The 25,237-nt window shown below is 49.9% G+C and overlaps 1 protein-coding gene across 4 annotated transcripts in view; it reads left to right on the forward strand.

The window, feature by feature from the left end:
• Nucleotides 1-16,989, forward strand: part of GFRA1 (GDNF family receptor alpha 1) — a 228,461-nt gene extending 211,472 nt beyond the window's left edge. For 3 of the 4 annotated variants that reach the window (XM_055119503.1, XM_055119502.1, XM_055119501.1), the window contains exons 10-11: nucleotides 13,130-13,183; nucleotides 14,388-16,985. In XM_055119503.1, coding sequence (XP_054975478.1) covers nucleotides 13,130-13,183; nucleotides 14,388-14,543 — 210 coding nt within the window. In that variant the 3' untranslated portion in view covers nucleotides 14,544-16,985. Of the gene's footprint in view, nucleotides 1-13,129; nucleotides 13,184-14,387 lie in introns of all 4 variants that reach the window. The other variant, XM_055119504.1, reaches the window with a different exon arrangement.
• Nucleotides 16,990-25,237: the final 8,248 nt, after the last annotated feature.

The raw sequence follows: 25,237 nt of genomic DNA on the forward strand, positions 1-25,237 counted from the left end.
CCACATTCTCACTGTCTTATGAGCCTGGAGCCCACCAGATACACTTGTGTAAATCCAGTGGCAAGGGAGGGAACCGCATGAAGCTCCTTGAATTGTGGGTTCTTGTGATCAATCACAGAAGTGTTGATGTGCAGCTACAGCAGAGAGAACACACTCTCTCCCATGACCCTTGTCTGCATTAGCGTCTTTCTGGAATTTTCCAAGCCTTTATTGTCAGAGTCAGACAACTAAATTCACTTCCAGAAGAGGCCTTGGGACAGGAGTGCAAATACCTTTACCAGTTGCATGTGGAGCCGTCCCAGGGAAGGCAGACGCTGGACTGTGTGGCGCAGTAGGGTGCATATTGTTGCCCAGGGATGTGGGTTTGCTCACCTACTGTTTCCCCTATTCCCTGGCCCTAAACCCACACTTGCTGTTTATCTGGGGTTTGGGGCAATACCTGGCAAGGTACCCAGGGCTCACTTCTGGCTCTGAGCTCAGAGATCACGCCTGGTGTAGCTCAGGGGACCGTATTCGATGTTGGGGATTCAACTGAGGTTGGCTATGAGCAAAGCAAGTGCCCTCCCTGCTGTACTATTGCTCCAGCCCTAAAACCCAAATCTCTCTAATTTAATACGGCTATGGCCAAGTACAGTGTTAGCTGGGGACTGTCCATTTTTTGTTTTTATTTTGGGAAGGAGGCAGGGGCACATCTGGAGATACTCAGGGAATCACATGTGCTGCTGGGGATGAAAGAAGGGGCAGCCACATGCATGACAAGTTCCCTACTCTCCATACTATGTCTAACTTGGCTGCAAGTCCTTGGGCGAATCCTTGTGCAGGGGTCCTGCAGACAGTGGCCACTACGAATGGTCCAGTCTGCAAATTAAGAAACAGGCGGTTCATCAGAGCAGAGAGCACTGGTCAAAGGCCAGGCTCCTTGCTACAGGGAAGTCCCCCCTCCCTGCGGGCTCTAGAGGAGAGCAGCTTCATATCCACCCTTGTCTTCAGTGCTGGTAATCTGGGAGTAATGAGCAAGGCTGCCTAGGAGGGCTACGATCATTGACAAATTTAAATTCTTCTGCACAGTCACTACACTGCCAGCACCATAACTTCTTCAATTTTGTCATTGCTTGATCCTTTTGGTTGGCCTCATGGCCCCCTAGGACAGGAGGAGTTTGTGCGAAAGAGGAAATTTGGTGTCTGTCTTGGAAATTTGGAAGTTGAGTGACCCCAAGTAGAACCAGTTACTTATGCTCACCCCTTCAAGGTTCTGAATCATATTTTTAAATTTTTTTTTCTCAAAGAATGCGCATCACAGATAAAGGGTGGGGATGCAAAGGATGGGCCCTCTCCCAGCATGCTGGGAAGGCCCCACCTGAGGGCCAGAGGGAGGGAGGCTGCCCATCTGTGGGATAGTAATTCAGCACTTGGACAGCTGCTTAACTCAATTGCTGTGTAATAAACATGCTTAATAAAAAAGAAGAGGACGTCTGCGCCCTCCTGGCCATAAATATGCTCTCTCGTTCTGGGGAACCTACGAGAATCCCTCGGAGCACACTTAGACCACGTACTATAAATAAATCCAATTTCTTGTATCCCCTACTGACCTTTTATCCTCAGGACTTCTAACCAACCGTGCCTCTTGCAGTAAAAGGCCGTGCCTTGTGTTAGCCATGGACACAGGTGTGGGAGGAAGTGGCCCTGGTGCTCAACGGTCCCAGTTTTTTTTTTCTATCAATATCTTTTATTTTATATTTTTTTAATTCTTTTATTGATTCACCATGTGGAAAGTCCCAGAATGCCGACGGTCCCAGTTTTATTTGGCGGGGGGTGGGGGGTGAATCCAGAGTCTCATACATGCAGGGCATGTGATACACCACTGTGCTATAGTCTTGGCTCCTAGCACTGCTTCTTTTGGGAATGAAATTTAATCCAGGACTTCCCTTGGTCTCCCCAGGTAGTCTAGGAGTTAAGACATTTGCCCCGCACGTGGTTCATGGTGGTTCAGTTCCATCTGTTGTCACCTGTGCACCACCGCCGAGAGTGATCTTGAGCACGGGCAGATGTGGGTAAAATGAGCAAACCCAGACTTCCTCTGGTGGGCGCCTTCTTTCTGAGCTCTATGAACAGTCACGTGACGGACTGTCTAGCGGGCTCTCCATAGGGTGGCGGTCATGGGTAGACATGCTCTGTAGCTCCAGGGCCTTAGTGTGGCATCCGATGGCCACAACTCCAGGAGCCTGTGGGGGTGCCATAACCATAGGCCCATCCTGCCCTCTCCCATTGCCACAGAAGCCACATTTGCACAGGTTGCTCTGGATTTAGAGGTGACACGTGGGAAGGCCCCTGATGCTGTGGGCCCCTTGTCAGCCACGTGGTTGATACCAGGCTTTTCTGACTTGCTTCTGGCCATGTGGGATTATTCCCATCCTACCCAGACTCAACACCAGTCAGGTAACAAGTGATTTCTCTGGTGTGTCCAAGGATTACGGGAGATAATGAGGGGCCGTGACTGGCACAGAACCAGCCGGCATGTGCAGGGAGTCAGAGCCGGGTTTCCCGGCCACCCACACGGCAGAAACCTGAATGGCCACCACCCTGTCCCAAGATCCACACAGACGGGGATGGATTACACCCGGCCCTAAAACCTGTTTGTGTCGATGTGAGTCTTTAGTGAGTATTCCTAAGTAAAACGGGGAGGAATTCTCATCATTGCAGGCAGAGATGGTTACCCACCCCCACAGACATCCCCCTTCGTAGCCTACTTGATGTTCCTCTGTTTTGTAGAATATTTCATCATCACTGTCACTGTATCACTGTCATCCCGTTGCTCATCGATCTGCTTGAGCGGTCACCAGTAACGTCTCCATTGTGAGACATGTTGTTACTGTTTTTGGCATATCGAATCCACCACGGGTAGCTTGCCAGGCTGGCATTTTGTCATGTCTACTGAAAACAAGCCGTTGTGGGAGAGGCACTCCCAGAGGCTCTGGGGGCTGACTCCTGGCTCTGTGCTCAGAGAATCACTCCCAGCAAGGCTCAGGGCACCAGATGCGGGGTGGGTCATCAAACAGGATCAGCCACACTCGAGGCAAGAGCCTGCACCTCTGTAGTAGCTCGATGGCTCCCCAAAACCTGTCTTTTTTTTTTTTTTAGTTTAAAATGTTCGGACTTTTCTCCAGTTTCCCCCACCTTCAGCCCTGCCTCGCGGTGACGCATCTTCAGAACCCGAGGGCAAGCAAAGGCCCAGGGCCTGTGCTGTCTCCCAAGCAGGCGTCTCTCGTGAGCTGTAGCGGTACCATTTGTCACGGAGCCATTAGGGCCGGCGCTCGGCTGCCTGTCAGCGCGCGGAGAATGAGAGGCTTAATAAATATTATCTGAGGGTGATGAGCAGGCAGGGCTGAGGGGCGCGGCTCCACGCGCTGCTCAGGGGAGACCACAGCGAATCTTTCCTCGGGCACATTTGAGTTTCCCACGGCACATTTTGAGAAAACAAATGTTTCATTTTAAGGCCACCTCCCCTCGCCCCTTCCCTCCCCGCTAGCCTTCACATCAGTATGGCTCAACACGTGTCCCCCTGTCTCCAACCCAGACACCTTGCACACGTGGCATCGCCTCATCTTATTGTTAACCGGGCGTCATTTTCCAAAACACAGCTCAGGACGGCTTCTTGTCTGAATACTAATCAAGCCACTGAGAAAGAGAAGGACAGTTCCGGGATCTGTCACCTGGGTCGGCCCCAGCCTGAATGTCAGAGGAGTCTGAGAGTGGCGGAGGGCAGGGAGAGCTCCGTGTGCCGTGTGCCGGAAGGTTCTGCTCACCCCTGGCCATGCCGTCCTGCCACTCCCCTCGGATTCCCAGCCAGGGCTGCAGGGTCCCTGTGTGGTGTGTGGCAGACTGACGGGCCAGCGAGGCCCAGCGAGAGGACTGTCTTGTCTCCTCCAGGATCTCTCTCCTTCCTGGCATCCATGTGGCGGGGAGATACTGGGCCGCACCTGCCAGTGCTCTGGGCTTACTTCTGGCTCTGTGCGAAAGGATCGCCTGAGAGGCTCAGGAGACCTTAGGGGCTATTAGGGCCTGAACTGGGGTTGGCTGCAAGCAAGGTTGGCTGCAAAAAAGTGCCCTGCCTGCTCTCAACCATCTCTCTGGGCCCTCCTGTCCTTCCTTCCTTCCTTCCTTCCTTCCTTCCTTCCTTCCTTCCTTCCTTCCTTCCTTCCTTCCTTCCTTCCTTCCTTCCTTCCTTCCTTCCTTCCTTCCTCTCCTTCCTTCCTTCCTTCCTTCCTTCCTTCCTTCCTTCCTTCCTTCCTTCCTTCCTTCCTCTCCTTCCTTCCTTCCTTCCTTCCTTCTTTCCTTCCTTCCTTCCTCTCCTTCCTTCCTTCCTCTCCTTCCTTCCTTCCTTCCTTCCTTCCTTCCTTCCTTCCTTCCTTCCTTCCTTCCTTCCTTCCTTCCTTCCTTCCTTCCTCTCCTTCCTTCCTTCCTTCCTCTCTTTCCTTCCTTCCTTCCTTCCTTCCTTCCTTCCTTCCTTCCTTCCTTCCTTCCTTCCTTCCTTCCTCTCCTTCCTTCCTTCCTTCCCTTCCTCCCTCCTTCCCTTTCTTTTTCTTTCTTTTAATCACTGTGAGATACCCAAACTGTTCATGATTGGGTTTCAGTCATACAATCTTCCAGCATCTACCCCTCCACCAGTGTACATTTCCACCAGCAATGTCCCCAGTTTCCCTCCGGCCACCCCACCCCCAATTCTGCCTTTATGGCAGGCACTTTTCTTCTTCCTCTCCAACTCCTCCCTCTCCTCCAAATCCTCCAGCTCCTCCTCCTCTTTCTCCTACTCCCTTCTTCTTCCATCTCCTCCTTCCCCCTCCTCCTCCTCCTCTTCTCCCTCTTCCTCCTTTTCCCACTCCTCCTTCTCCTTTCTTCTTCTTCTTCTTCTTCTTCTTCTTCTTCTTCTTCTTCTTCTTCTTCTTCTTCTTCTTCTTCTTCTTCTTCTTCTTCTTCTTCTTCTTCTTCTCCTTCTCCTCCTCCTCCTTCTTCTCCTTCTCCTTCTCCTCCTCCTTCTTCTCCTTCTCCTCCTTCTTCTCCTTCTCCTTCTCCTCCTTCTTCTTCTCTTTCTCGTTCTCCTCCTCCTCCTCCTCCTCCTCCTCCTCTCTTCCTCCTCCTCCTCCTCTCTTCCTCCACCTTCTCTTCCTCTCCCCCCTCTCCTTTTGGGCATTATGATTTGCATACAGAGAATTCATTTTTTAAACACTAGGAATTTAATTTTAAGCCCTGGCTTAAATTTTTATCCCCACTACAGCACATTCCCAAGCCAAATGAGCTTGTGTTTGACGCTTTCCCAACACTGCCCAACCCAGCATAGGGACCACAGAGGGGCTGCTAGGTCATTAATTGCAACTTGGAGTTTGAAAGAACTTCTAGCCCAAGTCTCAGTTGGAGGGTCACAACTTCATGAGGACCTGGAATGATAATCATTCTAGCTGATGCTTGGAAAGCCAGGTCTGAGACCTGCTCACTTGTGCTTTTTTTTTTTTTAATCTTATGTATCAATCAGGCCAGTACTAGAGGCTGGTGCTAAATCATAGTAAAATCTCTCTTAGTGGACTGACATTTAACCCACCTGACCAGCTCTCCACTCCCCTGTAATCAGCAAATGTGCCCAGCGGGCCTCTGCTTGCCCCAGCTGAGAGGCAGCTTCAAAGAATCAGGTGAGCTTGTACTTGAACCTTTTGTGCCATTTTATTCTGAGCACATCTACGTTTGGACCCTAAACCATAAAATAAAACCAGAATCATTGCGACCTTTTCGAGTGTCCTTAAGTAGTTTTACCATCTACGGGTTGTTACAATTTTTTTTTGTAAAAAAAAAAAATTAGAGCTTGAAATTGAGGGGGAAAGGATTTGAGATAGATGAGTAATTTGTCAGCAAATTGATGATTCATACCTTTTTCTGTTTGGTTTTGGTTTTGGAGCCACGCCCGGTGATGCTCAGGGATTACTCCTGGCTTTACATTCAGAAATTACTCCTGGCAGTGCTGGGATGCTATAGGGGATGCTGTGTGCAAGGCAAACGCCCCACCTCCTGTACTGTCGCTGCAGCCCCGATGATGCATATCTTTTAACACGAATTCTCAACTGCCCTGTGAGCCCTGCTCCTCCCTAGTCCCGCCAGCCAAGAGAGTTTCCAGGCTACGCCTAGCCCTGAGGCCAGGCTAAATGACACAGTTAAGTTTGGGAGCACAGTGAAGTGCTCCATGATTTTCTGGGCTCTATAATATAAATCCACATTAAGTTCAAGGTTCTGGCGTGTGCATCTACCCACCCCATCCCATCTTTTTTTTTTTTCTGCACTTGACCTGTTGGAGGTCTCATCTCACAGACCACCAGGGGCTTTGCCTGTGCCTCCTCGGGGTACAGATACGGTTCTGGGTTCCAGCCTTTCCCACCCCATCTCATGACCAGCTCTGCCAGCGAGCACCAGTGAGTCTTGCTAACTCTGTGCTCACTGGAATATTTTTATAAGGCCTTGGTTGGAGACGCTGAAAGTGTTTGACTGCATTTCAGGCAGTGTGTAGACACAACTTTGAGGGCGTGCAAAGAGAAGAGATGTTATAAAGAGGAGCAACCCCCCCGCCACACACACACCAGCTTCTCACCTCCCCTTTCTCGGAAGGATATTCGCCTATTCTCACCCTCCTCCTCTCACTTCTCCTCTCTCTCTTTCTGTGTCTTGTGCCAGGGTCCAAGAGACTTGTGGAAATTAACCTGGAGGAAAAGAGTTCCTTCCCCATTGGGCATAGACCCTGAATGACAGACATACAGGTCCTGGGGCGCTCAGCTGCCTTATTTATGTGTCCACTTGTTTTACGCAGCTGACTTTACTGCGCATTATTCAGCTCAGTGGCTGCAAGCAGTTGTTACCAGGTTGGGAGGAAAAGCAAATCACCAGGAAAGGTGAGTTTCGAAATAGACAGTGGCAGGGATTTTTAGAAGGACTAGCCAACTGCTTGGAACCAGACTAGCAATAAAACCTTCCCAGCCTGTCCACAGTCCAATGGGAAAACTTAAAAAAAAAAAAAGCTGAAAAGAGTAATAAGATCACCAAGTCCTGTGCAGACCACCATTCCTCCACCTGGATTTACTACCAGGCAGCTTCTTTGTTTTTTTATTGTGCAGAAATTACCGGGCAAGTCTATGGATCAAGTCCACAATCAAGTTGTTAGGAAGTAAGTGCCATCCTTAAACTCAGGTATAGATGCCTGTATGTCAGGTAGCACCATAGCACTGTCGTCCCATTGTTCATCGATTCACTCGAGCGGGCACCAGTAACATCTCCATTGTGAGACTTGTTGTTACTGGTTTTGACATATTGAATACATCACGGGTAGCTTGCCAGGCTCTGCCGTGAGGGCGGGGTACTCTCGGTAGCTTGCCGGGCTCTCTGAGAGGGAGGGAGGAATTGAACCCAGGTCAGCCGTGTGCAAGGCAAACGCCCTACCCACTGTGCTATCGCTATCGTATGTCAGGTATATGATGCATAATAGGGTGTATTTAAGTTGCAATATGAAAAATGCAAACTCCAGAGCAGACCCCTTAGGTCATTTATCCTTTGGAGTTAGATACATACCCTCCTTCCCCTGTTTTGTTGCAAGAACATGTAAAAGGTGCAGATCAAAATGAGCAATGGCTTTGAGTTATGGATCTTGCGGAGAGCACTCACGCAATGCTGTGCCCCAGCGAAGGTCCGATTTATGCTGCAGAAGCGGCCCATATGCTAATAAACTGGTATTGACAAGTGTGATAGATGCCGCGAGGTACTTAGTGCTGGAGAGCAAAGTTGATTGCATTTTACAGTCTGTGTATTTCTCTGTTTATTGCTTGTATTCTGTCATTAAGCAAACAGGTTCCTAATATAGCAAATCTCTCTAATCAGTAAAGCAGGGAGAAAAGAACCAGAAGCATCATTAATTATGACCATTTGGCTGCAGCCTGGACAGTCTGTTGCTATTGAATTGGGCAGCTTCCTCTGGTTTAATTTTCTGGAGGTAGAGCAGAAACCGGCGTTTCTTCTGCGGGAAGAAGAGTAGAGAAATGTTCCATGCCCTGCTGGCTGACAGCTGCCTAAAAGCCTGAGATGAAACACTGACTTCTCGACAGAAACTGAGTCCCGGGGCAGTGGAGGCTGGACTTCTAAGTTGTCCAAGTTCACGGACAGAGCGTGTGTGCCTAGTCCCCACATCCCCCGGCCCCTGCTATGGGCAGGACTCTCCCGTGCACACGCGCAGTGCAGGGTGACTGGGCTCCACTGTGAGCTGTCAATGGTGTGTGCGCTTGTGCCCAGGCAAGCCATGAGCTCTCCAAAGGCTAATCACGGGGGAGTGAGCAAGAGAGTCCTCATCCTGACTCCAGGTAAAGGAGGTTAACGGCATCTAATGCATTTATTAACCCTCTGGTGCCAAAGACTGGCGAGGTCTGGCCCTGCAAAGACAGTGGCCTGGAAATTCTATTATCCAGCGTGCCTGGACTTGCCAATTGCCGCCAGTGACAGTTTTATAACAGCTGCTGGAGGGACAAGGCTAATGAAGTGGCCCAAGCATGGGTCCCCTGGTTTTCTAGAATGACAGCAAGGGTCCAGACTGAGCGACAGGCATCCCTCACCCTCTCTCCCGATTCTCGAGATGAAAACCCCTGGGAACTGTGTTTGGGACTTCTTACAACCCAAGCAGCAAAAAAGTCAGCAAGGTTCTCCTAATTAGTCATATACAAATTTCTTTCAAAAAGAGATGAAGTCCTTTATTTCTCAGTTGGCTCTGTAATGGTGTTCAAAATGCACTTTTAGGAAAATTGGATTGGTTCTTCTCTCCTGTCTTTCTTGGGTTTCTAGGTGGGTCCAGGCTGACCAAGCTCTGTGCTGCATCTAAGCATGTCAGGTTAATCCATCGGGTTTCCCATTTCGGTGGCAACTCTAACAGTGCTGGACCTCTGGTTTTAGCAGTTTAAAGGTTCTCTCGCAGTGTCTCTTACAAGATCTCAGAATCACCCTCCTCTTCCCTGTTCCTCCCCAATGTTCATCACCTGGAACAACGCTTCCAGCCTGCATACCCTCTTTGAAGTAATTGAAAGTAGGGACGCCCTATAATTTCATCTGTTTGCATTTACCATACCTGACTAGCAAGACATTGATAGCTGCCTGATGTATTTTTTAAAATTCTCAGGCTAAAAGCCTTAAAAAATGTGGAAATAACAGGCTGCCCAGGTTCTGAAATGGGCTGGAAAAACGAGATGTGCTTAGTGCATTGGGTTAAGCAGAGGGTCGGCTGTGCAGGGGTCCCTGGAGGGGGTTCAGACAAGACATAGGACTTATCAACATGCAAGCAGCTAGTCAGACCCAGGCTCGAATCCCTGGCCACGCCCCTTCTCTGGCAGCTTGGGGATCCTCCCACTCCCTGGACAGCCAGTGCAACCGCCTAGAGTTGACTCCGTCCATAATAGATGCCCCTGGTTTGCAGGGGATTTCAAGAGCTCTCATGTCTGTAGTTCTTGGATTCTGTTACTCTGCTGCTATTTGCCATTCCAATTATGGGAACACTTGCCCTTGGCCTTCTCATCAGCTCTGACGGTGTTTTTCTGGACTCAGGTGAAATTCTGGGTCCTCTCTGCCTTGCCTTTGTAGTCCTGGGGGCTTCCCATAGTCCCCAGCCCCCCTGTGGAGGAGGCTGAATTAATACCACAGGCAGGCAGAGTGTGCAAACCGTACCTGTGTGCTCGGACTGCTAAGCTTCGGAGCTCTGCGTGCTCCTGCAGCCTTGGCAGGCAGGAAACGGGAAAAGAAGCATTTTCTTGGGGTTGTTATAGGAGCCTGCTTCAGCGGTGCTACTTTTGCTCTGTAGCCGATGCTTTAAACCCACCAGCCTACCCTGGAAGGCAAGAGAAGTTTGGGCAGCTGTTTCCGACTTCAGTGAAGACCTGGGTGAGCTCCTCAGGCAGGGAAGGGCAGACAGTGAGCATTACCATCTCCCCTTTCCTTTAAATTTAGTCTCTGTGAAATTATAGTTATTCATGAGGGGGTTTCAGGCAGACAGTGTTTAAACAGGGATTCCCTCACCAGTGCCCACTTCCTCCCTCTTCCCTCCATTTGCTGCCCACCTACCAGTCTGCCTCTACAAGGGGCGCTTTTTAAGTTTCATACATGACACTTTACCACCTTTCAGCACCCCTTCCTCTTCCTGAAGAAGAGGATTGAAGGTTGAACACTTTTCTCCACCATAGACACTGCCAAGTGTCCAAGAATAGATGACCAGCCACAGAAACTATGGCCATTGTCTTTAGAGAGATGCCAGCAAGGTATCTGTGAGAAAGAGGAGACCAGAGGCTTCATAGACTTGGAACTGGTCAGATGCATTTTGCAGCGTGACTGGAAAGAGGATTAGAGCCACTCCCCAGGTTTTTTGGGTTTTTTTTTTTTTTAATGTTCAGGCTATTTGGTGGAGGTTTAAGTTGCATGTGTGCCTAATTGTATGACAACCCTGAGAATGCCGAGCTCTCAATAACTGCCGAAGGTCAGATGCCTCCTCCAGAGGGCCACAGTCCCCTTAAGACCTGTGCTAGCACAGTAGTTAAGGTGTGTGCCGCATCTGGCCGACCCCAGTTCACACTGTCGAAAGCCCTGGTCTCCAGTATCATTGCCAGGTGCAATCTTGGAGGCCCCCAGGCACCTCCAGAGTGGCCCAGATATCTGGACACCATAACTGCTCTCAATCCTTGAGCCCTGGCATTGAGCACTTGACCCCGTTGGCCAAGACTGCTTGGTGAATCCCCGTCACACCACACACACCACCACCACCACCACCACCACCAGGCCTCCTGAGCATTAAGGGAAGAGTGTTTTCTAGTCCACTGGGGGAAGCCTTTATAGTGATTTATTTTCTAATGGTGGGGAACAGGAAATGCGCCCCAGGGTCAGACATGCTAGGAAGCAAACACTGCAACTTGTGAGTGTCATGGGGAAAGTATGCCACCCAGTGCCAGTGGGACAAGGCAGGAAGCGCCCTCGCAGCCCTCTGCACTCTGGGGGCCAGACACGTGCCGAACCACAGTGCAGCTTTCCCATGACTGGAAGCAGAGCAGCGGCTGGCAGTCAGGACTGTGTCCCCTACAGGAAGTTCAGGCGCATCTCGGCACTTTTTAGTGGATCTTAGGGACACGGAGGCCTGACAAGGGTTTGTGTGTTTTGGAGGAGATGGCCTAGAAAGGACAAGACACGAGGTGATGTTTTGGGGCCATTGGGGTGTCTGGGCACAATTCCAAGGCCTGAGCAGAAATAAAATATGTCAAGTTCTACACATTCTTCTCTGTCGGTAACAATGCAGTGGGCCAGGCCTGCTATTAATATAGGATGAAAGGAGGCTTTCCAGTCAGGCTCCAGTCCTCTTGCCGGCCCCCTCTGAGCCTCATCCCCGTAACATTTTGTGACCTTTGAGCAGCCCGGGGGTGCGTGGTGCTGATTACGGGGATGCCTGTTGAAAGGTTTCTAGTTCATCTTCACAGCTGGCATATGCAAATAGAGTGAACGATTATGCAGGCCCCCTCCCCACAACTGGCATTCTGGTCAGCGACTCCTTGGGTGCATGTGCCACTGCGTCCACCTGGCATGTCTTCAGTGAGTCTCAGGATCTTTCTCCAGCAGCAACAGGGCAGCCCGTGCCCCGTGGCACAGAGAGGGCTGCCCTGGGGGCCTTGGCTCCTGTTCTGGCCACTTGAGTACTCTTGTCTTTCAGAGCCGTCAAACTCCTGCTGGAGGCTTGGGGGTATCATGGACACGGTTCGTGCTGTGGATTCGGGGGCCAGAAGGACACGAGGCATCTAGCATGCCAGGATCACCTTGGGAGAAGAGCTGGGAGGCCGGACAGAGCCTCTTGTCTTCCCAGGCTTTCAAGACCTGCTCTGTCCCTCGACCCCGAGCAAAGGGCTATGTGACCTTAGCTTCGTCACTTTCCTTCTGCACTTGAGTTACGTTTCTTTATTGAATGAGGACAGCACAGCATGAGCAGATTCCTTGCTTGTTCTTTGAGAGACGGAACCTTTTCTTGAGTAAATTTCTCAGGTCAAAAGCTTGGTGGAGCTGGGCCTCTTTCCAGGTGCTGGTGAGAGGGCGTTTCTGAAGTCTTAGCATCTCAGAACCCTGACATCTGCCCCAGACACAATGCTGAGAGAGAGAGAGAGAGAGAGAGAGAGAGAGAGAGAGAGAGAGAGAGAGAGAGAGAGAGAGAGAGAGAGGAGAAGTGCCTGCCATAGAGGCGGGTGGGGGGTAGTTGGGAGGTGGTGGGAGGTAAACTGGGGACATTTGTGATGGGAAATGTACTGTGGTGGAGGGATGGGTGTTGGAACAGTGTATGACTGAAACGCAATCATAAACAGCTTTGTAATGGTGTATCTCATGGTGATTCAATAAAAAAAAATTTTTTTAATTGCTGGATGGGGAATATGTTCACCTTGCTGGATTCCCATCTGAAAAAGACCCTGCCCCATATCTAGGCCCCCAAATTGCCCCCACTAGTAAATAGGAAAGTATGTGTGTGTGTGTGCGTGTGTATGTGCGTGCGTGCGTGCGTGCGTGTGTGTGTGTGTGTGTGTGTGTGTGTGTGCCTGTGCATTTGCGTGCATATGCCTGAGATGGAATACAGGGTTTCACACACGCAAGGCTAGTGGGCTAGTGGGCTCCTCTCCCTGAGCCCCAGTGGGAATTTGGATTGTAGCCACTCTCACCTTCAAGACATCTCCCCCCAGGTCAGCGCTTGGAAATAGAAACGCACTTAAAATACAGATGAACACTATGTATTTTCTTAAGTAACCGAGTCCTATGGTGTCCTGACCAGCCACAAAACCAATGTTGAGTCTTTGAAATGTGGCCGTCTAAATAGAGAGATGCATTATCAGATGGCAAATTTTGAAGTCGGGTGTTGAAACAGTAACATATCACCACTGCAATGGATGAAATACTTCATCAAAACTAGTTTCTAACTGGTCCCTGGGCTCAGAGTTTGAGACTCACGGGTTCCTGACAATGGCCCTGCCCTGGGACCCTTGATTGGTGGCTCACGTATCACATACCTCCTCCCTGCACTGTCTGAGTGATTTTGTGTTTTGTCTCTCTCCAGGCACAGAAACTGAAATCCAACATATCGGGCAACCCCCAGCTCTGTCTTGCTGATGTAAGTTGTGTTTCTTCCTGGGTCTTTCTGCATTTACTTTTATTGACAGAGCCTTGTGTCCTTGGGGCGGAATGTCATGTACAGAGCTCAGAGAGAGGATGTCTCGGGTCCAGAGGAAACATGTAAGGCCTCCCCAGCTCCACCCCTGCCTCGGGCAAAGGGTGGTCAGCAGCAGATCTTAGGACACCAGGTTAGAGCTAAGTGTGCGATCCAGAAGCCTCTTCTGGGAGTTGACTGTGATATGAACACCTTCCAATGTCTGAGAATGACCCCAGTCATGAAAAACTGTCGGTCATGGAGAAGGTGGAGCACTGCTTTGTTCATCAGAGTCCGATAATGCTCATGTTCCCAGGCTCCACAGAAGACCAGACTCACCCCGACTTTCAGGGGAGGAGCTGGATGTTTGTATTCCGGGTGATCCTGGCTCCTTATGGTGGGGTGTGGCCTGGGTCCCACAAGGACAGCTGTGGGCTTGCAAACCCACCAGCAGGGCAGGCTCTGTCGACTCTAAAATCTAGAGTTGAGGAGTTGAAGGGCTGGAGCTTGAGAACAGTAGGTAGGGCGCTTGCCCTGCACACAACTTGTCAGAGTTTGATCCTCAGCATGCCAAGTGGTTTCCCCGAGCCCACCAGGAGTAAGCCCTGAACACCAGGTGTGACAACAAAACAAAGCAAAGCAGATAAAATCCTGAGCTGACCTGGCTGCTGTTGGCCAGAGGCTATTGCCTTTGCTGCGTGTCTCAGGGGGCACCATGTGACCCCTCATATGCATGCATTGAAAATAGCCTGGGTAGTTTTCCTGGAAGGATTCTTCCAGCATGGAGCCACTGTCCTCCCTTGATCGGAGATGCCCACAAGAAGGGTTCCATTTGGCACAACTCTTGAGGAACCTGGAGACTGGGGTGAAGAATGACCAGGACAATCAGTCCCCCAGATGGATTTTAATGATCCATCACGGAGGAACAAAAATTATGAGGGGAGGGGGCACCAATGTATCAGAACCGCATAGTTGTCAGTCAGATTCAGTCTCCCCAGGAAATCGCCAGTCAGTGAGTTGAAACCTCAGTGGTAAAAATCTTGGGTTAGCTTTGGGAGTTCTGGGGCGATCTGGAGGTGCGAATGGGAACACCAGGGAGTGTGGTTAAACACTTCCTGCCATAATGAGTGCCCACAGCGAATGATAATGAAAACCTTCTTTCTTTCAGCGGGAGTTTGAGAAGAACGGTCTTGCTGGGGCTTCCAGCCACATAACCACAAAATCAATGGCCGCCCTTCCACGCTGCACTCTGGGCCCACTGCTGGTTCTGGTGGTCACTGCCCTGTCCACCCTCTTATCTTTATCTTTGGCTGAAACATCGTAGCTGCATCGAAAGAATACAAGTATGGACATGTAAAAAGACAAAAGACAAAAAAAAAAAATAACCCCCCCACACAAATGATGTTTCCTGTCCTCTTGTATATCTGAAATTCCAGTTTTAGGAGCTCAGTTGAGACACTGCTCAAACACTTTTATCTGACTGGAGGAACTTATGTTGTTGTTTTTTTTCCTTTTCTTTTCTTTCTTTTTATTTTTTTTTTCAAGAAAGCTTCTTTGTGATCCTTGGGGCTTCTACAGGATACTCAGTGCTGCTACATTCCAAACTCGAATGGCTTTGGGGCAGGCTGAGTTAAAAGGGGACAGTCTATTAATTTAGTTGTAAAGCAAATGGAGCCATGTTTTTTCATGAGGATGAGGAGGAGGGGGAGGATTTTAACCATTGAACTCAGACTACTAGCAGCAAGGAGGAGGTAGGATTTCAAAAGCATTTTCCACAGTTTAGGGAGTCGCTTTCATTTCTGCAACCTTAGAGGGATGGCAGGCTTTCCTGTCACCAGATGAAGATTCTCATCCAGAACGTAGGCACATCCCGGACGGAGCTCTTTCCGAGCATCGTGGGCCTCTCTATGCTAACGTTCATGTGTGGGGAGAAGCTTTGTGCTCTCCTACCAAAAACACCCAATCCATCCCCATGTAGCTTCTGTCTTAGTCAGCAGAGAGGGTGAGGACCCTGGGAGGGACCCCCACTCCCACCCTCCCAGCCTTACGGAGTGAGAAGCCCTTGAAATGAAGAAGTCACACATAGCTGAAGTTTCACTCTGATATGCTTTCCACTCACAAGGTTAGAGGTAGAGAAAAAAAAAAAAGTTTGCTCAGTGATTTCAGTGATTTGGCTTTCTGTATTTCCAAAGTAAGGATGCTGTCTTCATTTTTTTTTTCCCCTCGAACTAATGGTTTAAGACAATCTCCATGGAGCTTGTTTTCCTCTCCTAAGTAGTGTTAGCTCCGATATCAACTTCGTGACTCCAGCTTTCTAAACGCAGACTGCGAGGAGCCTCATGCTTTAGCAGAAAGCTCTGCCTCTGTGGACAGGCAGGAGGAAAATAGAGCAGTCACGCGGGCTCTTTCATCATCTCTGAAACGCCGGCCTGCAGCCCTGCTTGGAGACTCGGCCCCTTGTCAGCGTTCTGCCACGTTTGATGGCCCGCTTGCCCATGGGCTTGAGCCAGAGCCCGGCTTTTTATGTGACCCGACAAGGCAGCTCTGAAGGGCACCGGGTGGCACCCGCTGCCCTCCGTTCTCAAGCAGATCCATATGGGGGGGGGGCACAGCAGTTTCCCCAAGTTCTGGCTCCTAGAACTGGGACGGCCTGGTCCTGACAGGGAGTGGTTTGGTCTGTGGGTCATCAGGCCTCGTGTGCTGTCACCTTCCTGAGCGAGCAAGACTGAGTTTGTGAAAAGGAAGAACAAGTGTGTGTACCACGACGGGGGGAACTCCGAGGGGTGTGAGAGGAGTTGGTTGGCACAGACACCCCAGAGAAGAACTCTGGATACCAGGCCTGGAGCTCATGAGCCACATGCCACCGGCCGGCCTCTTCCTGAAGCCAGTTCACCCTCAAGTGCACTTCAGAAGTCCGGTTGGAGAGGCTCAATTCTGAATGGAGGAAGATGGAGCAGGAGGTGCCACGTTGCCACCTGAGCGTGAGCGTGGACACGTGGGCCCAGCCTCAGTGGCATGTAGAGAGCGTGGCATGCGTCCACAGCAGGGAGGGGTGTGTGTGTGTGCGGGGTGGGGGAAGCCCGTTTCATTGTGATCCTCTTTGCCCGCTGATGTTAGCCTTGTACGAGTTAATCAGATTCCTGGGATGGGAAAAAAAAATCTATTCAAGATAAAGGCATAGTCTTTTAGCTCTCTCGGTGTTTGAAATACATTTATACCCAAATGTTAATAAACATAAATGTATACTACTAAGCACTGACTTTTTTCACTTTAAAATGTTTTCAAGGGAAATGCATCAAACCAATTTGATTAGTGGAAGGTTTCATAAAGACTCTTACTTTGAATAAACACATTAAAGTGTCAAAAAAATGTTCGGCATTCCAGTCATCTATAAGAACCTATCTCTTACTGAGCGTGGTTTGTTTTAATTAACGTATCTCTCTGTATCTACATGGGCGAGTGTGCACAGATCTCGTCCTGTGTGATCTACTGTGAAAGCTATCGATCCTTTGTGCGGCTAATTAGCTTCAGATGACCACAGAGGAATCAGGAGTTATCACAGCTAACAAGGGGAGTTTTCATAGATGGGCGTTGGGTGTGCACCTCATAAATTAAATTCTGAAAAGTCTCATCTGTCACCAAGCTCGTTTTTCTTCAGGTCTAGGAGCATATGCATTAGAGCTACCAAATATTCAATTTGAAAATCACTTGCTGATTAAATAAACAGGGGGGATGGATGTTTGTGACAGCGTGTTCAAGAGATTTGTACAAAACGATAGCAGCCATGGTCTCTGTCATTTGCTGTTAAATGTGGTAGGTCCAGGAACACCACTGGTTGCCCCAGAACTAGTTGCAGCAAGTGACTTAAGTTGTCCTGGCTGAAAGCAAAATATTATTCATCACATGCTGTTCTTTGGTCTCTGCATTAAGTGTGCCCGAGGGGGCGGAGAGATAGGACGGCAGCCAAGGCACTTGCTTTGCATGTACAGACCCGGGTTCAATCTTTGGCACACATATGGTCCCTTGAGCATGCTAGGAGAGGTTCCTGAGCATATACCCAGGAGTAAGTCCTGAGCACTGCTAGATGTGGCCCCCAGTTTTTAAAAATTCCTATAAGGCAACACTGCCGAGGCTTGGACTCTTGCAGAGAGTGTATCACTGTTATCAATTTGGACCGAACCAAAATAGTAATTGATGTCCATGGAGACATGATTCCCAGATCAAGCCTAGCCATGCTCTGCTCATCCTGGAGGGGAGTAAAGGGCAATCTTGCCAAATGGATCAGAAGCACATGCATCCCACTTCGATGTCGAATATCTTTACCCAGTTTGTGCTTGAGACTCTTTTTAATGGAGCACGCAAAGGAAGAAGGGCACGATTATGAGAGAGAACTCGGGATGTCCCCTGAGTTTCATAGCGAGCTGCTTTTCAAGTCTCTAGTAGGAAAACAAAAAAGGTGTAAGTTGCAAATATAACACAGATTATGTTTATAGGTAATACAATATAAAACAGCAGGTTATTTTTCATGAAGACTAGCAGACTGGATCCCAAATGTGATGTCTGTTTTCCAAGGAATTCTTTAATTCTTTACCCACCGGGCAGGCGTGGGGGAAGCCGTGTTTTGTAGCCCATCAGAGGGCTCGGCTTGGCTCGGCCTTTTGGTCTGCATTTGAGCCTCGTGCAAAGGTTCTGAGCGTGGTCCAGTCGTCTCCAGCTGCTTCCCATTTCCCACCTGCCTCTTTGAGATCGAAATGAGACACTCCCGAGCACCCCATCTGCTGCACAGAGAAGGCGGGACTGCCGACAGCGCATTTTCGAGTTGCTGTAAAGTGCTTGGGAAAAAAAAAGAGATGTATGAGCGGTGGGAGTTTATGTAATCAGCCAGTTCTTTTCTTAGATTCCAGCATACATGACTTTCTGTTGTTACTATTTAGCAAGTAATGGCCACAGAGGAGCTGTCTCTTGGAAAATAAGTTTTCATTCGTGTAGTCAGACATGTACAACTTACTGAGTCAATAAACTGTGGGCCAAAAAAAAAAAAGGGGCTGCTTCAGTGAAGTCACATTTTCTAATTCTCTTCCTTCTCTGCTCGCCCTCCTCCCCTGGATTCAGACCCCCGTGATTCTGTTGTGGGTGCCCCTCGATGAAGCAAATGTGTTCAGCTGAGATCCAGCTTGGCAAGAAAGATAGGAAAGCAAGTATAATCGATGGGAGGGAATTAGTGATTGCGAGGCCATGGGTAAGGCAGCAGAAATGGTCACCCTGAGTTCCAGGACTTTGGGCGAGACGACTTAATTTCAGTGCCAAAAGGGGTCACAGATTTCAGGTGACTGGGCCACATGTACCAACAAGTTCCTTAGCGATGCGTATGGAAACTGTGTCTTAGCCTATAACCTTGAATCAGACGGGAATGACTGTGTAGGAAGTGGTCCAGAGCCCCTGTCTGGGTGAAAGAGGCAGGAGTCTCTTTGTACAAATCCCGAAATGATGAAATGGGGGGGAAGGGAGAAGGCAAGATCACACAGAAGGCTAGTGCTCGTGTAGAGATTCTCCAAGCACCACGGGGAGTGACCCCTAAAATTACCAGGAGTAACTGGGAGTGACCCCAGAAGTTACCAGGAGTAACCCCTGAGCACCAACAGATGGCCACAACAATGACAGTAAACCAACTGGGTTTGATGGTTAGATGGGCGAGAGTCTGTTTTCTCAGATGGGCTGCCTGTTGCCTTTGACACAGATTTGTTTCCAAGTCACCCTTTCTTTTAAGTCTTTTGTCGGGAATTCATGATGATGAGACTCCTGAAGCTGTTCTCACGGCAGAGGCTTTACATCTCGGGCCTTGGCCACGGCCTTCATCCCGAGATCTCTCATCCTAGAGGAAACGGAGCGATTCCCTTTTCTTCCATCTGGATTACAGAGTCCCTCAGCTGCGCTCTTCTTTTCCAGTTAAGTCCCTCACGGGGTCCCTCCCCAGCAATTTTACACCCTACCCAAGGAAATTTAGACGTGGCCAAGTTCATTCTTGTGCCACCCGAGGCATCCTTCACCTCTAACCCTGACATTTGGAAGAAGCAAAGTCTGCCCTAGTTGCCAGATGAGCTGAAGAAGCTGCTGGACCCCAGGGGGGCAATTGCTCCCTCACACCCTGCCCTGAGCCCTCTCTGGAGTCCGGGGATTGTCTTGTCGCCAGCATCCCTCGGACGAGCTCCTCCTTCCGGAGGCAGCACGGGCTCATTCAGCACCACCTGCACCTCTGATCGTTCCGAGGCCCAGCCCTGGGGGTGGAGAAGGCGCACAAACCCGGTTTCAATCAGCTGCCTGCGGAGAGGAGAGCCTGCCGCCAGCCACCGAAGGCTCGGCCCCTCGGGTCTCGGGATTCATTTGACCAGCGCAGCTGCGACCTGGGCTGCCAGCCTCCAGCAGGTGCCAATATCAGCTTCTTGTCCCACTGCCATGGGGAGTTTATTTTTGCTCCAAGGCAGCTGCCAAGCTCAGCACCAGCATCTATTGGAGGTTTGCTCTCTTGTTTTTTTTCTCTTCCTCCAAGCCCAGGCCTTCTGACCCTTTGGGGTTCTGTAGAAAGCACTGATGCCTCAGCCCCTTTCTCCTCCCGAAGCTCCCTGCCCTCCCTCCAACTCAGCTAGCAGAAACCATGGTCCAGAGAAGGTTCTCGGGCCTGGGCAGGGGCTCATCTGAGTTGCTTCCCCCTGGGTCGACTGGCAGGAATGACTCTGGCCTGGTTCATTCTCTTGCCAGCCCTTGAGGGTGAGCTGTCCGTGTGCAAGGCATGTACAGTTCCCGATGGGGACCCGTGGGAAAGAGTCAGAGAGGAAGGTACTAGAATCAGAGCACTTTAAATCTGCCCCCAGTGCCCCGCTGAGAGATGGAAACTGCCATTTACCCCCGGTGGCTGAGAGTGACTCACATACTGCCAAGTGTGAGCCCTACATACTGCTGAGAGTGACACCCATACTTCCAGAGGTGAGCGGCCGGCTCAGGACCCGAAGGTGGGGGCTCTTCATGGGAATCAGCATTGAGGGATGGGATTTCAGAGGCCTGAGGTTCCAGGAAGTTCCGCGCCCAAACGCCAGTCTCCCCTCTGCCTCCCCAGCCCCAATGACTACTCAGGATCTTGAGTGAAGGAATCACTCAAGATTGAAGCTGGAACTCTGCCCTCAGCAACTGAAGAACGTAGGGTCTTGGGGATCCCCCTCCCCACTTTCAGATCAGCAGAATCTCCCTTTGATGCCCTTTGCAGTCTCAAGCTCTCTCTAATGGTCCAGCAGACTTTTATACACCTACAAGTTTGAGGTCCTGTGTACACCATGGCTTCCAGCTATGGGGCAGGGAGATACCCCAGCCTCAGTCTGGGTCCCTGAAGTGTCAGTGTGGCCAGTTGGGTGTGCCCATGCAATTCTGCTTGCCATCAGGTGCCAGCCAGGCGTCAGATGTGGACAGGGACCACTGACGCCGACATCAGTGAGGTCTGCAGACAGCTGTGTTCCTTCAGCAACAGACTTCGAACGTGCACGATGATGGCTACGTGTCGCAGCGATCTGAAGACCAGCGTCTTGGGGGAGGCAGAACTGGAAAGTCCAGGGGACCTGCACTGTGGGCCTATTAGAGAGAAGGCAGGACAGAGAGAACAGTGGGTCCAGCACCAGATATGGTTCCCTGAGCCAACCAGGAGTGATCCCTGAGCATAGAGCCAGGAGTAAGCCCTGGGGAGTACCAATGGGTGTGGCCTAACTCAGTGCTCTCTCTCTTCCCCCCCCCCCACCCGCCTTTGCCCAGCCCCCGGGCAAAAAGCTAAAGGGCTGGGGCCAGAGAGACAATATAGGAGGCAATTCCCCAGAACCACCAGCGGTCAGGGGTCGCTCCTGAGCAAAGTCAGGAGAGACCCCTGAGCTTCACTAGGTGTGGTGACCCTCCCCTCCAAAGCCACCACACACACACACACACACACACACACACACACACACACACACACACACACACACACACACACACCAAGAGCTAGAAGTCTGCCCCTGGTCACTGGGAACAGCGGGCCATCAGTGTCAGGACAGCTGGTGACCCAGGGGAGGGGCTGGGCTGTCACAGCACTGAAAACTCCAGCTCCCAAACTCTCCTCACTCCATCTTCCATCATAACTGCAGAACTGAGCATTTTCATATGGGCGTGCAGAGCATACTTTAATCTGGTGGACTTTTTTTTATAGCTTTAGATGAAGACACTTCTGAGATGGGATGGGGGAAAACTGAAACTCTAGCCCCAAATCACAGGATGCCCTGCCTTGCTCTGCTGTGGTCTTGGAGCAATCAGACATTGCTGATGTGCCCTTTTTTTTTTTTTTCTTAGATGCTGAAATAGCTGATGGTCCTCAGAGAGTCGAAATAATGGTTTCAGAAACCTGAAATTCGGGGCCTTCGAGGCCTTCTAATTATCTCTCTTTTCTCTTCCTCCCTCCAGGGAAGGGGCAACCACTTTTTTCACCAGAGCTGGCTTTGAGGGGTCTCTCATCTCCTGTGCATTATCCCTTGATATTGAAATTATTTTGTTTAATCCAACTCCTGCTGTCAGGGGCTGTGGGGTTTGGGATGCGGGGCGTGTGTGTGTGTGTGTGTGTGTGTGTGTGTGTGTACGCTGCTTGGGAAGGAGTGCATTCGAATTCCACCCACCCCACCCCACCCAAATGGGGTCTCCACTTTTGCCCTCTGACTCATGCTGGAGATTCCCATGGAACAAGGACTCTCGGCGTTCAGGGAGTCTGAGTGCTCTGTCCTGGGAGAAGGGTCCAGGCATCCAGCCTGGCTCCAGGAGGGGGTGAGGGTAGTGGAGATCCAGAGAGAGCTCCCTGTCGCTTCCCGTGTCATCTGCTATTTCTTGCTTTTCCTGCTCCAGGGGAACACATTCCTCTCATTGTTGTACTATCTGCTTTCCTGGGGAACCCTTGTGCCTCCAGCCCCTTCGAGTGCGGCCTCTTCCCACAGCTGATTGACCACTGCTATATGGCCTGAAAGAGTATCTGTGCATCAGTGTTGTGCTTTGTGCGTCAGAAGTGCTTTTGTGAGGCTTGAATGGTCTGTTAGCCTATCGATCAAGCCCTCCGGAGTGTGGAGTGTGGGTAAGGTGGTTCCACCCACCAGTTCTTCAGCCACCCCTTTCCAGCCCCACTGTAGTCTTGATAAACATTACTTTTGATTAAAAAAAAAAAAAACAGACCTTATTTTGCAGTGTATTTTTTTTTAATCCGCTGGCAAAGATCTTCTGATCTATGGACGCATAGAGATTTAGAATGCCAATGCTGTGGGATTGGCAGGTGAGGTTTCTTGCCAAGACTGGGCTTTGTGCTGACTCCTGGCTTGGGGTTGGAGGAGAGTCAGTTTCTGGGTCCTACAGCATGAATACCCTTGACTTTACCTGCCTGAGCAGTGACACGCCCCTCCATCTTCGGAAGACACACAGTCTTGCGCAGGGGGACACAGCAGAACATCTTGTTGCAAGACATGATTTTAGACCCAAAATCTAAATATAATGGCTCTCATATTTGTGCCCAGAGGAATCAGAATCCAGAGTCAGAACACACCCACTGCTTATTTTGTGTCTCGAACATGCAGTTATGTAATTAGAGGTAAAACACGGTGGCTTCTTTGGCTGCTATCATAAATATGTTGAATTATTTGTATAATCTTACAAAGAGTGTCTCTCTTTTTACATGTAAAGACAGCACAGTGGAGCTGGAGAGATAGTACAGGGGGTTAAGGTGCTTGTCTGGCATGCAGCTGACCCAGAGTTTTTCTCTGGCACCACATTATTCCCTCCCTAAGCCCCACCAGGAATGACACCTGAGCACAGAGCCAGGGGTCAGCCTTCATTACAGCTGGGTATGAACTTCCCCCCTCAAAAAAAAGAATATAGGGCAGGATGGCATCCATATTTTTATCATCTAGCTCATCTAGCTTGGTGCCTGTCCAAGAATCACATGGCATGGCATGAAGTTGGGTTTTCCCCGCTTGGAATTAGCATCCAATTAGATTTTAATCCTCCTGTCTTCTTGGGGAAAGTTATCATTCCTGACCCTCACCTCCACCAGACTCTTCAGGCAATAATATTCAAACACAGACCATGCATTAATATTTCGCCATTAGAGTTGGTTACTGTCTTCCCAGCAGCTCTGTCCTCTGCAGGCAGACGTCTGTGTGGCCACTGGGATGGGGAGGGAAGTTTCATGCCCCCCCCCCGTTGTTTTCATTGGGTCTACTGGGGTTTCCAGCTCGCCGGCTCCCTGGGTCTGCGTTCATATGAACATGCTGGAAAGGCTTTCTGCTAACACCACTGTTTGGCTTCAAAGTTTGTGAGTATTGGGTGTGGAGTTGGTCCTTTCAAGGTCTAACAACCCTCCCAACTCCACTATCTCCTCTGCTTCTGAGTTTCTCCCACAGCCTGGCCCCAAACCTTCAAGTTCATTCCGAGAGAAATGAGCTTGAATCCCCCGGTAAGGGCAGGACACCGACATCCCCTGAATCAGCAAAGAGAAATGTTGTCAGGAGCGAGCCACGCTCAGGGGACTTCCTTTGTCCTCCCACGCTCCGTTAGGATTCTAATCATCTTCTGGATACAACCGAATCCCCAGGATGTAGGTGATAGAAATTTTAGGAGCTGGAACAAGAAATGACTAATAAAACCCTGAGAGAAATGCCAAGAAAGTGAATAAAAACTGTGACAGAAACAAGATACAAGACTACTTGTGTTTGGTGATATAAATAAAGCATAAACGAAAACACAGCGATATGAAAGATACGAGCAGGGGTATCCATAAAAGTCACATAAACAGGCAGAGCTGGCTGCAAGGATGAGTTTTATCCGCATGAAGGTTTTCCCCCCCAGTCCAGACTGGGAGACAAAGAATTCTCTGTGTATACAAGATAAGGGGAGTGTTTGGCCCCAGAAAACCTCGGATGTGTTTATAAATAGGGATTTTTTTTTTTAGAAGAGTCTTTGACAATATGTATCCATTTAAAATCCACATTGTTTTGAGCCAGCAAATCCACTGCGAGGAATTTGCCCTGTTATTCTCTCTCTGCCTGCCAAGACGCAAAAGGATTTTCCTTGCAGAACAATTTATAAGAAAGAAGCACTTGGAGCAAACTGGAAGGCCTTCCGCAGTGAGCTGGTTTCAAGTCTGGCACATCTGGGGGAGGGAATAGTATGCAGCTCTTGAAAATGACTAGGTGTAGAGCCACTGAAGGTGGTCAGTGGCCTATTGAAAGAAATGTCCAGTAACAGGTCAGTGAGAAACCTGGTCCTACGTGTGTGTCTATTAGCTCAATGGTAGATGATAGATATAGATGGATATGATAGATGATGAAATAGGGAGGTGATAGACTTAGTGATGGATATGAGAGATTGATGACAGACGTATGATAGATGTTGTGAGATGAGAGCTAATAGAATTGCATGAGATAAAGAGATGACAGATGATGAATGGACCAGTGGGTGGACGGTTTGCCGGAAGGGTAGATGCTGCCTAGACATTTCATTTGACCAGGCCTAGGTATCACTTTCACCTTTTATAAGTTTAAGGATAAAAGGCAAAGAACAGACTCTGCCACTGCAGGAAGCAGCTTGGGGGGTGATACTCTGATCCTTCGGGCAAAGAGGCTGACAGAGCACAGGCTCGTGTTCCCTGGTCATGTCTGCCTGCATCCGCAGAGTGTCACGGAGCCTTCGAGACAACAGTTGTCTCCCTTGCAGAAGCTCTTCCGAGATTAATTGCTGCAATTTGGGGACCAGGCACCTTAGAGTCGCCTGTGTACACAGTGCACGCAGGAAGGTATAAAAATAATTCCTCACACCGCTGGCATTGGTGCAAGGGTCAAGGGGGACCCATGCAGGGGCCAAGCAGCCCCCAAGGAAGATGGCCAGTGCTTTTTGTGACGGAGTGGCAGGGATGAGCCTGCCCTGTGGAAAGTGCTCTAGAGCGCCTGGAAGAGGAGAAGTGTGGGTCACTGGGTG

This window comes from Sorex araneus, chromosome 11 (genome assembly GCF_027595985.1).
Source record: "Sorex araneus isolate mSorAra2 chromosome 11, mSorAra2.pri, whole genome shotgun sequence".
Classification (NCBI taxonomy): Eukaryota; Metazoa; Chordata; class Mammalia; order Eulipotyphla; family Soricidae; genus Sorex; species Sorex araneus.